Source organism: Neolamprologus brichardi, chromosome 3 (genome assembly GCF_056152115.1).
Source record: "Neolamprologus brichardi isolate AB-2024 chromosome 3, ASM5615211v1, whole genome shotgun sequence".
In the NCBI taxonomy this organism is placed as follows: Eukaryota; Metazoa; Chordata; class Actinopteri; order Cichliformes; family Cichlidae; genus Neolamprologus; species Neolamprologus brichardi.
The window spans coordinates 35834487-35849731 of NC_142106.1; the positions used below are offsets into that span (position 1 = coordinate 35834487).

A 15245-nucleotide genomic window follows, 5' to 3' on the forward strand; every position below is an offset into this window, starting at 1 on the left:
TTCACTCCGGCAGCTCTGAAGGCTGGTAATAGCAAGATACAACTGCTGAAGCAGCCAGAGGGTCGTTGTGCTGTTCCGGTAGATGTGCCGATCTGCTTCTCCTACATGATTTGGTCCGTTGGCTTATATTTTATTGTAAATTTCCACATGTAGCTTTTGCAATGAACCAAAGATAACAGACCTGTAAAACGTCAGATGCTGAAGTTTTAATCTTAAGGACAGGTTTTGTTTTTTTCCACAGACATGTAGTGACAAACGCAAGAATCACAATAGAGTATAACAGAATAAAGTCTGCACACATATACTCTTGAGTGATATCCTATTCTTAATATATTTCATTTAATATGATGTCAGCCAACCCTTTTCCTTTTATAACAAAACCCCGGCACCCTGGAGCTGTGACATCACCTCTGAATGGGTTAGTTTTAGATAGTTAAGCTAGTGCGTCACGCTCATATCTTTATATTTCTATTACTGTACAGACAGTCGGAAACCGCTCAGGATGATGCTAGCTAAGCCAACGCGATTTCAGTTTTGTTAGTTAATGAGTGGAATGCGACCATTAAACAGGAGCAGCTATACTGTATACGAGTTTGTTTGTTTTTTCTCACATTAGCGTTTATTCTGAATAGTAAACCTCTTCCACCCAACTTAAGGCCGTTAATCTGTGGGTCGGACAAACGGTTTATTGGGAAATGAAAGTTACACCATCTGACAAACTATGATATGCAACCAGATTTGCGCTGAGTAACTAATTCTGTTTTACCAGTATTAAGGCACATAGATGAGTTTGTCCTGTAAAGAGGCTCATGCACCTCTCAAATGGTTGAAATCGTGACAGAGAGGATCTTCAGCATAGTTATCAGCAGCTCTAAGATAAGAGCAAGCCTTACTCCAGAGCATGGCCACTGCAATCGTCAATTCATGAACTAAATTATATGGAAACTTTGCTAACTTGTCATTTTGACCGGCAAATAAAATCTTTGTCATTTAATTTGAAGCTATAATTGAACTCATGAAAATTTTTGGTTTCCTATTTGCACATTAATTTCTATTTCCTAATATTCTGATTTACTTCATTTTCATGCAACAAAGTGTGACAAAGGTGACCCAGATGGGAAGACTTGAGGTGCTGGAGCCTAGAGCAGAAGCTTCCTGCCCACAGGAAGTGGAGATTAAATAATCGTTGACTAATCGAAGAGAAAAAAAATTAGGCAGATTAGTTCACTATAAAAATAATCGTTAGTTACAGCCCTAGTGTTCTGTTGGGGTCAGGACTTTGTGCAGGCCAGTCAGATTCTTCCACACCAAATGTGTCTTTATGGACCTTTCTTTAGTGAACTGGTTTGCAGTGTTGTTGGAACAGGAAAGGGCCTATCCCCAAACTGTTTCCAGAAACTCCAGAAAAACAACCCCACACCATAATCCCCCCTCCAAATAAGTCTGCATTCAGTGCAGTACAGTCAAACAAGTATCGTTCCCCTGGCAACTGCCAAACCCAGACTTGCCTATTGGCTTGCCAGACAGAGAAGTGTGATTCATCACTGCAGAGAACAAGTCTCCACTGAGTCCAGTGACAGCGTGCTTTACACCACTGCATTGACGCCTTGCATTGCGCCTGGTGGTGTAAGGCTTGGATGCAGCTGCTCAGCCTGTGATTTTATGTGGCCTACCACTTCCTGGCTGAGTTGCTGTTGTTCCCAGTCGCTTCCCCTTTGTTGTAATACCAGCTGACTGTGGAATATTTAGTAGCCAGGAAATTTCACGACTGACTTATTGCACAGGTGGCATCCTGTCACGGTACCATACTGGAATTCACGAGCTCCTGAGAGCGACCGATTTTTTCACCATTCTTTGTAGAAGCAGTGTTCACGACTAGGTGCTCGATTTTATACACCTGTGGGCATGGAAGCGATTGGAACAACTGAATTAATTAATTTGGATGGGTGAGCGAACGCCGTGGACAGCACGGCGTAGCTTGATTGCGTGAGGTTTAAAGTTCTCCTGAATATTTTATGCATTTTGTTTGATTTAATTGATCCTATGAATTGAAATTCCAGCCATCAATCCTTATCTGAATCGAATTTTTCTAAACTTAAAACATTTGCACTTCATCAATAAGTAGACAGCAAATTAAAAAGTCATCGAAAACATGAACAGAGTTCAAAGGCAAGAAGTGCTGCTTTAGATGTGTCAAATAGGTGCTGATTGCAAAATCCAGACAGCATGCTGTTCACACCTCTGTCCAGATAAGAGCTCATTTTTTCTGTTGGGAGATCCTTTACCTGTGGAAAGGATGAATCACAGGTTTCCCACTATGTACATGTAAAGCTGTGCAAGCAGGTGGGTGGGTGGCATTCCTTGTGATGAACTGATTAGCTACACAGATGGGCGTGTCCGACTGGGAGAATCCGAGTTTGACTAATTACAGGAAAACTGTTAACTTCTGTGAGTCACAGAGAGGCCGACTGAACTCATATTGTTAAAATGAAGAAGGTTTCATTAAACAACAAGAAAAAAAATTACTATTTTTTTTTTTTTATTTTTTTTACACCAAATTTTCACATTTCTGACACAAGACACAAACTATTATGGATTTAAACCACTTTCAACTGCTAGCTGGTGGATTTGTGAAGCAGCAGTTCTGCCTTCCCTCTGAGTCTTGACTAAATGTAGATTTTGTGGGTTTTTTGAGTCAGAGGGCTGGGCTTAGCTTGCCACAGACTGAGGCAGGAAATATCTTGCCTAACTGTGCGTGTTTAAGGTCGTGCTGCTTCTTACATTGCTGCTCTTCTCTCCACTCCCTGCTCAGACGTGTTTTGTGCCACCGCCAGCTCTCTTTCCAAGGTAAGCCTTATCACAGATTTGTTTTTTTGCTTCCCTCTACAGTTCTTCACTCTGATTTCTTCTTTCTGTTCCTACTTTGTCTTTTGCAGCACTTTTCCTTTTCCCTGTACTTTTCCCCTGTCTGCTCAGCACATTCCTGCTCCTGGACAATGAGTCTTCAGTTTCACGTCAGTGGGACTCGCCTCTGTCCATCATTTCATTCAAAGTTTACCCTTTTTCACTGCAACGCTCTTACAGTTAGCAGCGAGGGAAGCCCCGTGTTTTTCATTTCCTTTCCTTTTACAGCTTTCTAACAATTTCCTTGAGGTTAGGGTGTGGCACTGAAGTAACTTCCAATCTGTGTCATTACTTTAGACAAGGAAGTAAACTACCCTTGGCTTTAAACCATAGAGTGCTGTCACATTGAATTCCAGCTTTAAAATGACACTTTTTCCTTTCTAACCCCTCTTTGTTTTTCAGTCCACTCAGTATCTCCATCACTCTGTCTTGATTTCACTCTCATAAACGTAGAGCCCACTGAACCGTACACACACACAAACACACACCCTGTTCACCAGCCGCCAACTAACAGATTGCTCTCAGGTCTCTCCACGCCTGATGCTCTGTGCACCTGCATGTCGTACGCTCTCATATTTCATTGTTTGCCCAACAGCGCATGAATGGCTGATTGGTTCAGGGACCCCAGCAGCCTATCTTTGACCTTGTGTATCCATCTAAGCCCTCCCTGTCGGCTCTCCTCTCCATCTAACCAGGCGCCACTTGATGCTTCAGTGCACAAGGCCAAGAGGGCATCTTTGCGTTTTTACCATTTTAACCCCTCGAGCGACCTCGTTTTCTGCTCTGCAACTCATCTTTAGTTCATTTTGCTTTGTTTCTCCTCAAAAGATTGGACTGGATTTTAGAGATTACAGTGCTCAGTTATTATGCTCCATATTAAATAGACCAGAGGAGAACCTACTGATTTTAAAATACCCCTCATTGTTTTAAAGGCACGTGAAAGATGATTTTGAATGAAACCAATACCCAAATTTGAAAAATAATAGAAACCTAAAATGAAGTAAGAAAGAAAGAAAAAGAGAAATAAAAACAGGCCTGTCAGTATTTATACGTTTAATGGAAACTGCAGTAAACAAAAAAGAAGCAGATTTTGGTTTTTGGAAGTTTGATGCCAGGCTTGTAATTTAAAAATGAGCTTAGCTTCAGAGCTAGTTTTGAAAAGTAAAATTGTAGTTCTGAGGTTACTCTCTCTATATTACTATTTACATTGTCATTAAAAAAATCAAGCATAATGCTGTAACTAAAAAAATGCCCCTTTCAAGACCTCCTCCTGGGACGCTGTTCTTTAAGTTTCATCAGGCTGCTAATGCATGACCCACCTCGTGCAGACTGTTTCATGAAGTCGACTTACTTTTGTGCAAATACTTATTTATATTTTTTAACTTCATTACATTTGGCTTCATTGTTAAGAAGTTAAGTAGAAGTTAAGAAGAAGTATTTTGGGTGGTTGCCGCTGGGCCACTGCAGCATCTTGATCATTTTCCTTTTCAGCTGTTCTGTTGTAGATGTACTGCTGTGCTTGGGTTCATTCCCTTCTTGCATGAACCAGATTAGCTTTAGCTGTCAGACAGATGGCCTCACGTCTGACTTTAGCATACTTTGGCATACGGAGGACTTGATGGTCCACGCTCCCCTGGCAGCCCGTCCACACAAGCCATACTTGTTCAGTGTTTTTCTACCGGCATGAACTTTAACATTTACCATCCTAACTGAGACCTATAGAGTCTGACATGTAGCTTTTGGGCCTCATCTTGGGGTAGAATTTGCTGCGATGTATGCTCCTGAGCAGATTATGACATTGGGTTAAGACAGCTGAATGCTTCAGATCTCCAAACTGCTCACACTTATCAGTAACTGGCTGCTACTTACCCTCTGAACCTCAGAGGCTGGATACAGAAATGCTTTACTCAGACCAGCCCTTCGCTCCTGTTTTAAATAGGACAAATGGGGACAAGGGGAAGAGATGCGATAGAGGAGGGGAAACAGTGGAAAGACGACAAAGCCAGCAGCTCGCTCTCACTGTAATTATCAGCTTGGTGTTTAGCTTTAGCCAGGAAACCAGGAACCCGACTCTCCCCACCTCCACACACACAGCGCCCTATCTTCAGGCCTCAGGTAGGCTTTCATCACTCCGGCTTCAGTTACCTCCCACATATAAGCTAACAAGGCCAGGTGAGCTCAAGCACTCCTCCTCGTCAGACCCCTCGATATCTTACAACCTCAAACACACAACACACACTCCAGTGGACACGCAGAATGGACCTGGAGTCAGACAGCATGCCGGAGGTACCAGAGGAGATCATACAGTTAAGTGGACCGGTGCTTTTATTTGTGCCTCCTTACTTACTCTTCAAGCGGCTGTCCAAGCACTGTAACCTTAACCCAGTGGCCTCTGCATGTGCCGCCTTTCTCCGTTTCCCTGCACCCCCTCTACACTACTCAGTATATATGTTCAAATGCTCACTTCACTGCGCTGTTTGCTCGATTGACAGTTTAGAAAAATAATGCTGAGTTTTAAAAGCATGTTGACATCCTGTTAGTCTGACCACAGTGCCGATAGTCAGCACTGATAGATGCGCTGTTTTCTGCTGCCAGATGAGTTGTTTTAAGACACATAACGCAGTAGCGCTGGGAGCAGCTTCTTACATGTTGGATCATCACTTGACTCTAATCCCTATAATTAAGCTAATTGCTTGTTTTCCAGCCTCCCTTTATCTTCCCGTTGCCTCTGTAGCAGCACAGTTAAAACAAAAACTTCTCACTTATATGATGATAGCGCTAAAAGAAAGTGTAAGTGCTCCACCCCTGCTTTATTTTATAAACAGATGTTTATCTAAATGCCCGTTGGGGCTCACCCTGAATGTGTTATGACACCCATAAGTTTGCCACATTTTTTAAATTAGTTTTATCGCAAGAAAAAAACAACAACCCCAGAGCTTCTTGACGTTGTGAAACATTTTTATGATAAGGTTGATGATGAATATGCTAAACTGCAGATATACATCAGCATGCATCAATATGATAAAGATTATATAAAAGCTGGGAAGTCTTTCTTCTCGCTCGTCATCGACACTGAAGTTAATATTTATCAGTATTTATCTTTGACATCTTGAAAGTTGATTTTTGGCCATTAATACCAGTTGTGTCATCATCAGCTACTGTTTAGCCACTTCCTGTTTATTTATTTTATTATTTCCTGTTCTGTTTCCCACCCTTTTGTACCACACCTGTGTTCAGTTAGGAATTCAGTCTGCTTAGTATACACCAGTCAGGCATAACATTATGAACACCTACCTAATATTGTGTTGGTCTCCTTTTGGTGCCAAAACAGCCTTGATCATGGACTCCACTCGACCTCTGAAGGTGTGCTGTGGTATTTGGCACCAAGATGTTAGCAACAAATGCTTTAAATTCTGTAAGCTGCAAGGTGGGGTCTTCATTGATCAGGTTTGCTTGTCCAGTACGTCCCACAGATGCTCGACTGGATTGAGATCAGATTTGGAGGCCAAGTCGACACCTCAAGCTTGTTGTGCTCCTCAAACCATTCCTAAACCATTTCTGCTTTGTGGCATTATCCTGCTATTTAGAAAGGAGGAAAGGGAGGGGCAGAAGGTCTAGTCATTTTCACATACTTCAGTGACGTATGGGAAAATCCCCTATATGTCCAGGGCGCTTTCTTTCATTGCTCTGTGGTCCCATTCTGATGCTCACATGCTCTTTGTTGTCGCTTTCGGTGGTGGACAGGGGTCAGCATGGTTATCCTAACTTGTCTGCAGCTATGCAGCGCTCTACACAACAAACGGTTATCCTCTGTGCACTCTCACATCTTTCTATTCAAACCAGAATTACATTTTTAAACTACAGCAGCTCATCTGTTTGAAATCACCCTGTTACTGGTTCACCATTGTTCCTTTCTTGGATCACTTTTAATAGATACTGACCACTGCAGAATGAGAACGCGCTACAAGATCTGCAGTTTTGGAGATGCTCTGACCCAGTCGTCAAGCATCACAGTTTGGCCTTAATCAAACTTGTTGAAATCTTTACACTTGCCCATTTTTCCTGCTTCTAACACATCTTTGTGGATAAAATGTTCACTTGCTTGATACATCACGACCACTAACAGGTGCTATGTTGAAGAGGTAATCAATGTTGTTCGTTCACATGTCAGTGGAAGCTCACTAACCTAAAGAAATGGCCACTGTCCCAGAGCTTTCAAAAGATCTCTTGGTCTTTTTCAGTAGATAAAGATTGCTGAGTTAATCACCCTTGCCTCACAAAAGAGCAAACCTTCACTCAAATGATCCAATGAGTCGCCGCCCCGGCCAAGGAAAACTCGGATGGGCTTGAAAGCTCCCAAAAAAAGACACTTCAAGCCTTTCCAGTGTGATCTATTGCCTTTTTATTTCTTTGTAACAAAATAAAACTTAAATACTTGTCCTGTTAACCAATATATACATAATAGTTTGGTTAATAGGGCAAGTATGTAGTAGTATGTTGGCAATAAGACTAGGGACCTGTCCAGAGTGTTCCCCGCTCGCCACTCTATGGCATTTCAAATAGTCTCCAGCACCCTCACCGCTGTGACCTGGATAACACTGAACAAGCATATAAAAACAGACTGATGGTCAGAAATGAACAGTACACATATCATAAAGGGGACAAACGTCATCCTTATCTCCATTTTCCACTTGTCCAATTCTGGGTCGTGTATGGCTGAAGCCCTAATAGGTACAAGCAATAGAAAATATGATTGCAAGTTTCCACAATTTAGATGCAATGTAAAAATACAGTCGGGCACAGTGAGAGATAATGACATGAAAGGTGGTGACGTTGGTGATCTGATCCCCCTACAAAGCTAACCGTCTGCTCTGTTGCAAAGAGACAAACCAGAAAAAACAACCAAAGACAGGAAGACGTGGGCGTGTGGTTGGATGACACACTTGTTTGTGTACTACAAAAAAACACAATTTTTTCGTTGCTAATGAAAACAAGAGGGGCACGATTACGCGAGTCCACCCTGGCCTCATTCCTACCTGCGACACCAACTGTTTTTGTGCAGTGGCGCTAAGGCTGCGTTGGTGTCGTGTTGCATAAAAGTCATGTAATATAGCTTGTGGTCCTTAGGTAGCAACACAACCCACACTTTGTGTCTACTTGAGGTATAATTACACTCATCACAGTGTCTCCAGCCTCTGTTCTGTTGTCTTAGAACGATTGCGGTAAGAGCGAATCAAACAACCTCCAGCTACATTCAGAAGTGTACCTTCTCCTTGAGTGTGGAGAGGAGTGTGAGTTTAGTGAGAATTTAGGCACCTTTGAGGAGTAGACAAGAAAGGTCACGTAAAGCCGCTCCGTTTAGACACACTGTGGCTTCAACTTCCTCTTTTACTTCTACTTACTCCAGCCAAATCCGTGCACGCGCTCCCATGTAGAACAAGTTACACAACACTGTTTTGCCACTTCCTGTTTCTTCTTCCTTCTTTAAGGGACATGATGTGTGACTCAGATGTCCTCCATGGATAAGCTTCCCATATGCTCCCTACTCTTTGTTTTTTCTTCTAACACCTTTTTACTTTGTTCTTTTCTCCATGCAGTATGCTCCCCTTTAAGCCAGTGCCAGGTCAGTTCAGCCCAGAGGTCCGGCAGCAGGGCCTGTGGGTATGGAGGGTAGAAAAGATGAAGGCGGTGCCACTAGATTCCTCTGAGGTGGGGGCTTTCTTCAATGGAGACTCCTATTTGGTGCTGGATAACCGCGGGGAGGAGGGAGTTGACCTCCACATGTGGATAGGTAAGAGACTGAAGATGCATCTGGCTTATGCAACATGCTACCCGATGCAAATCAAACACAAAGTAGTCTTGACTTTACTTAGAGAAAAACAATGGAAGAGTATCTGATTTCATTTTACTCCACCCAGTAAAAGAGCTAAGCATTGTCTGGCGCTCGCTACACACATAACCCTGGCTGAAAGGCTGGTAGCCACCCCGCTGATGGTGATGACACACGAGACACTCTGCTGCCCTGATGCATCATTGTGTGTCGAGAGAAGCTGGATGAAGAGGGATGATGAGGGAATGAGTCCAGAGGGAAGCATTAAAAATACAGGAGCACTGTTATAGTACTCAAATGTGGCTGTTGTTTCCAGCATGTATCCGGTGCTTTGGTAACACTAAGCTGATTGTCACAAGTTGGAGAGCCCTCTCTTCGCTCAAACATGCACCTCTGTTAATCCTCCCTCCTCCTCTCCTTGATGGACCGGCGGTGTCTTTGTATGTCCACCGTTTGTTTAGTTCAGCTTTTTTTAATCAGTCGTACCAGCGCCTGATTAGAGAGTATAACTCGTTTGGGGTTTTTTATAATAGGTACAATTTACAGATTTCCACTAAATATGTTGGATACAGGTAAATAATAAAGCTGCTATTTGAAAAGAGGGTATTGATGCGAAGCAGTATGTGAAACACTAAGCAAACCTTTAGTGCTTCCACATAAACAAAGAGGGTAAGTAGCAGCCAGGTGCTGATAATCACACGCACTTGATTAACTGATCACACCTGGCACTCAGGTCTGTGTTAACATGATGCCAAAGAGAAAAAATGTCAGAAGTGGTCTTGGAGAAGCAACTGTTGTTGCCCATCAAGGAAGAGTTACAAAGGCATTCCAGTCTACAGTGAGAAAGATTATTTAGATTCAACTAGAAACAAGTTCAGAGAAATTACAAGCAAGATCATCACAAACACCTCATACCAACTGTGAAGCTCAGTGGTGGAGGGGTGATGATTTGGGTTTGTTTTGCAGCCACAGGAACTCCTCTGTGTACTAAAGTATTCTATAGTCAAATGTAAGGCCGTCTGTCTGACAGCTAAAGCACGACTGAAACTGGGTCATGCAACAGGACAATGATGCCAAGCACAGCAGCAAACCTACAGCAAAATGGTTGGAAAACAAAAGAATTAAGGTGCTGCAAGGCAAACCTCAACCTTATTATAATGCTTTTGAGTGCCCTCAATGAAATGAAGCAATGCAGCAAATAAGAATGGAAACCATGTGAGGCACTGATAGTCATACAGAAACCATTACTTCAAGTTACTGTTGCTAAAGGTGGGTCGACAAACTACCCAATCTTTGGGTGTATTTAGTTTTTCACACACTGCTTCTACACTTGTCTCAGTTTTTGTTAAATAAACAATGACACAGTCTAATGAGTAATATGTTGTTGCTCATCTGAAGTTTGTTGAAGTTATTTGAAGAGCTGGTAAGAAACTCATGGGTTTTTTTCTTCTTCTTTTTTATTATGCCCTGTATGTTAAAGTGTAACTCTGCAGAAGAAGAGGCAGACTGTGGCTTTCTTGAAAACTCCTCGTGCTTATTTGTCACAGGAAACCAGAGACAACAAAATAAATTCACACTGCTCCAGCTATTTTTGGAAGAACCGTTTTAGATTATAGATTTATTTCCTTTAAAGCTGTTTGGCTAGCCCACAGTTGTTCCTGACCCCTGTTTAAGTATTAATACTTAAAATTAGCTTTAGTCTAGGGTAGGAAAAAGGTTTAGGAGCAACCATTCTTATGTAAGCAGTGCAAGAAATAAGACAATGTGCAGAGAAGCAAGAAAGCAAATATGCAGTGTGTAATATTTACATATGTTAAGAAGCCTGATTGGCCTGGCGGTTATAGACTGTCTGTAAGTCTGGTAGTACATGTAGCAGTACTCATATGTTATCTGCAGAGCTAACAGTGCTTTGTGGCCGTAGGGCTAGATGATGCACTAGAGGTCCACAGAAAACCTGAATGTCCAGGAAAATGTGTGGCACCACTCTCTGTAGGCTTATTTTCGCACCGTCTCCTAGCTTTAGTATAATGAGAGGTCAGCTTCGACTCTGACATCACAAAATACAGAAGTAAATACGTTTTGAATTTGTAGGAGTTCAAATTAACAATCACAAAGTGACTCAAGTAGTCAAAGCAGCTCCTACTAGATGCACTGAGGCGGATTTATCATCACAAACTTGACCTCAGCTGGTCGAACGTATTAATATCTTACTGAATGCTTTGGGAAATCTCCCCTAAAGTGAGAACAAATTCTCATTAGAGTGAAAATTTTAAACCCAACTGTGCGCTACCAGCCGAGGCTAAAGATAGACTGTTTTATTTTACATCATGCTCATAAGTTAAACTTGCAGCAACAGGTCCAGAGCAGTTTTTCAGCTTTTTCCCAAACGTGGTTTCTCACATCTCCAATCCTTTATAAATAAACTGAGTTTTTGTACAGGAAGAACATGCTTTTCAGTGACCTGTGCTCCACCCCCTTGTTCCAGGTGAAAAATCGTCTCGAGATGAGCAGGTAGCTTGTGCCATGCTGGCCACCCAGCTGGATAATTTTCTGGGTGGAGACCCCATTCAGCACAGGCACGTTCAGGGCTTCGAGACTCCCGAGTTCATGGAGCTCTTCCCCCGAGGGGTCAGCTACAAGGTGAGCAGGTGCTGCTGGAAACAGCGACGTGTTTGGATGCCAGTAACTTTATTACCACAGCATACCTGTGCTGCACTGAACTGTGCACTGCCATTTAAAACAAGCAACAGCAAGCTTTAAAATACAATATTCTGTACCGTATGACTTTTTAATTTTATTATTTTATTTTTAGGAGATTGAGGTGGTCAGGCTTGTGTAGATTTGGCCACCTCAGGTACATCCTTGGTTACATAAATAACAAATGTTATCATTTTAGAGCTTCTTGTGACTTCTTTACAGGTAGCAATCTGAGCTTGTTAAAATGAATCAACGTTAAGGCTGAAATCGCTCGTCCAAAAAGTCAAATGTCGTAAAACGTTAAAAAAATAAACTACCATGAAAGTTCAGTCCAAGTGATGATTCTGTTTCTCCTCACAGGAGGGTGGTGTGGAGTCAGGTTTCAGGAGGGCTCAGGGCTCTGGCACCGTGCAGAGGTTGTACCAGATCAAAGGAAAGCGCAACATCCGTGCCAAAGAGGTGGAGCTGTCCTGGAAGAGCTTCAACAAGGGAGACTGCTTCATCCTCGATCTCGGAGTGGTGAGATAATCTATCAAAAGGAGGACATGCCGGGGAGAGGTGCAGCCAAACGCCACCGAATCATTTGCTCTTCTAAAATGTGTCAGAGCTATACACTAACGCGCTACACAATAACCAGTTTGTTTAGCTTTTTTACTGCAACCTGCAAATGAAATAAGGTGCCACTTTTACCACGTTGTGTTGATCTAATGTTGATAATTGTACCCAGACGATTGTGTCCTGGATCGGCTCGCAAGCCAATATCTTCGAGAAGCAAAAGGTGCGCGAGATCGCCTCGCTGATCCGCGACATAGACCGACACGGTAAAGCCCGCATTGTGGATGCAAACGAGGGGGAAGAGCCGGAGGAAATGATCAAAGTAAATAAGTTTTCCTGATTTGTTGTCCGATTGTGTTATTCAGGAAGGATTTTTTTCCATTTCCCAGTCAATAATTACATAAAAAAAATCTATTTGTTTTGGTTTGGTTTTTGGGTTGTTGTTCTTTTTAAAAAAGCTTCTCTTTGTAGTCCTCATATGTTTTTGTGCTGCCGTGCAGGTCCTAGGACAGATTCCGACTTTGCCAGAGAGCACGCCAGAAGAGGACAGCAAAGCAGACGCCTCCAACATAGCCTCCCTCTACAAGGTAAGCTCTATATGCAGAACTATATACAAAGCGTTGACGTTTTAAAACCACCTTTTCCATCACTGTTCACTGTATGCTCACTCATCAGGTGTCTGATGCCACCGGTTCCATGACAACGACCAAAGTGTCCGATAAGAGCCCGTTTGCCCAGGAGCTGCTGATTCGTGACGACTGCTTCATCCTGGACAACGGCTCCAATGGAAAGGTCTTCGTCTGGAAAGGTGAGGAGCTGCTACTCAAACTCGAAGCGGCAAACTCGCCACCTCCTCATATTTGATATCTGATGAAATGAAATTGTAATGAACACAGTGAGAAATAATGATTGGCAGTTTCACGGGGAGGTGAGTCTGAGGACCTGCTTACATGTGATCGAAGTAAGGGTTTCTACAGCTTCACAATGTCAGCTCTGAACTGATCAGACAACACACCAAATGCAAATAACCATCATAGAAACATGCACTCACCCAACATCTCATCAGGTGCACCTAATCGGTGAATCACATGGCAGCAACTCAGTGCATTTAGGGGTGTAAAGATGATCAAAGCTACTTGCTAAAGTTCAAAGTGAGCAGAAGAGCATCTCTGAACACACAGCAAACGGCAAACCCTGCAGCAGATGGTCTCCAGTAGCAGAAGATCACACCGTAGTAAGAAAAGTACTATGAAGAGTTAAGGCCGCTCTGAAGGCAAAAAGGGGATCCAAACTTGTGCAAGCAAGGCGTGCCTAATTAAGGTTTCATTTGAGTGTATATAAAATAATCTAATTGTTAAAAAAACTGAAGCCCAGAATTTCTGCCACAACTATAGTGAGAGCAGCTCCAAGGTTAATTTAATTGGTTATCTCAGAGAGATAAAGTAGCTATTAAGGTCACCAAGTTGGCTGATGCATGTGAAAATCAGACTGTATTAACTGACCTCTTTCACATTAACTATTATAGCTCATAAAATAATAAATGCAATCAAAACCTTCAATAAAATTATTAAATACCCATGTTTCTGTACGATTTTACTTTAGAAAAGGGCTGCTATGGAAAACAGTTGGCCCAGTGTGAAGAAGTAGTGTAAAAGCACTACGAGCTTTTGTTCAACAATTTGTTCATCGTTGTAGCTTGTAGCAGGGACACCATGCCTGATATCTAAAGTTACCCTGAAAGTTACTCTGTGTGCGAAAAAGCTCTCAAATAGAGCTGCTAATTAACATTAGCTCATTTAATCATCAGGTAACGGAGCCAATGCTGAGGAGAAGAGGGTGGCCCTGCAGATGGCGGACAAATTCATCGAACAAATGAATTACCCTCGCATGAAAACACAGGTACTGCTGCTAAAAGCTGCTCATGTTAAACACCGCAAACCAGTCAAGCGTCTTTCTTTACTGTAGACAGGAAAGCTCGTACAACCTCTTTGTTTCTATTTTTACAGCCACAGATCTGACGTGTGAGTTTATGACGTCAACTGTAAAGTCTTTTATATAAGCAGTAAGCAGTAAAGTTTTATGTGCGTTGCACTACAGGTGGAAATCCTGCCACAGGGGAAGGAGACCATCATCTTCAAGCAGTTCTTCAAAAACTGGAACTGAGCATTTCACTGGGAATCCTGCACATGGAGACGAGGCTGCGCATCTTGAGAGAGCACCTGTTACAAAATGCATCGTTTTGTTTTTTTAAAGATATATATACTCTGACTTGTATGTACATACTTGTAAGGCTGACAGTAAGCTGCCTCTTGCCTTGTACTTTGGTAGAATCAGAAATGTGATGCCACTTTTATAAAAAAAAAAAAAAAGTTCCTTGTAGTAACAGAAAAAGTATATAAGGAGAAATATTAGATATAACTCAAGTAAATGAGATGTGCTTTTTTTCCTTTTCTTTTTTTTACATTGGTTCAATGGTGTCCCAGCTTTGCCTGCATTTCAAAAATAAATGTAAAACTCTGGTTTATACAGGAGGAAGTTGTGCTGATTTTTTTTTTTTTTTACCTCCCCTCCCGTCATCATGTGGGGAACTTATCTGATGCTTATCAGTCACGTCTCCGCCCGGTTTTATATAACCTTTATTCTAAACTATGCCCTTACTGCTGCCACGGCTGCACAAATATTACACCCGACTGTATAATAACACACTATTAATAATTAACTATAGACCATCAATAAACTTCCACAATAATTGGTGATTAAACAATCTGGCATTATTAAGTCGGTCACAGGGGGCATTGCATTTACTGCTGAGTAATATGTGGCATACTTTTACATAAGGGACTTTTTGAAAGGACAATTATATATACTGTTTTACCTTTTCGGCTTCAGCTGCAGGGAAATCAAATGTGTATTTTTGCACAAACACGACGTCGAGATTATTTTCACGCAGCTATTAAAAAGGGGGTGAAGAGGAAACCCTAAACAATCTGAGAAGACAATATTATCAGGCCTTCATTATTTCATGTCCGTGACTTGGAGTATTCACAATAAACCAGCTGTGGGACTAAAAAATGCCAGTAATTGTTTCCTTCACTCACTTCCAAAAGTGCTGTCATCATTCCTCTTTGACCAGTCCCTGTGTGGCTCCATGACCTATTTCCTACTTAGATTAACATGCCCTGGCATTTTCTCTTAATGACTGCCTGGCATAGCATAAAGGTCATTGCTTCTTTAATAATCAGCAGGCGCGTTGAAACAG

The 15245-nt window shown here is 42.1% G+C and overlaps 1 protein-coding gene across 1 annotated transcript; it reads left to right on the forward strand.

Annotated features, from left to right (window-relative positions):
• Positions 1-2720: 2720 nt before the first annotated feature.
• Positions 2721-14517, forward strand: capga (capping protein (actin filament), gelsolin-like a). Its single transcript, XM_006807691.3, has 9 exons — positions 2721-2847; positions 8502-8695; positions 11220-11374; positions 11792-11950; positions 12159-12308; positions 12487-12573; positions 12662-12794; positions 13794-13885; positions 14084-14517. The coding sequence occupies exons 2-9, from the start codon at positions 8503-8505 to the stop codon at positions 14147-14149; spliced, it is 1035 nt and encodes a 344-aa protein (XP_006807754.1). The 5' UTR covers positions 2721-2847; position 8502; the 3' UTR covers positions 14150-14517.
• The last annotated feature ends 728 nt before the right edge of the window (positions 14518-15245 follow it).

What these genes read in the sequence shown, in the direction of transcription:
- capga (XM_006807691.3), top strand. Translation starts at nt 8,503, where the DNA reads ATGCTCCCCTTTAAGCCAGTGCCAGGTCAGTTCAGCCCAGAGGTCCGG. An exon ending in TGACCTCCACATGTGGATAG is followed by an intron (nt 8,696 to 11,219) that starts GTAAGAGACTGA and finishes CCCTTGTTCCAG; the next exon opens with GTGAAAAATCGTCTCGAGAT. An exon ending in AAAGGTCTTCGTCTGGAAAG is followed by an intron (nt 12,795 to 13,793) that starts GTGAGGAGCTGC and finishes TTTAATCATCAG; the next exon opens with GTAACGGAGCCAATGCTGAG.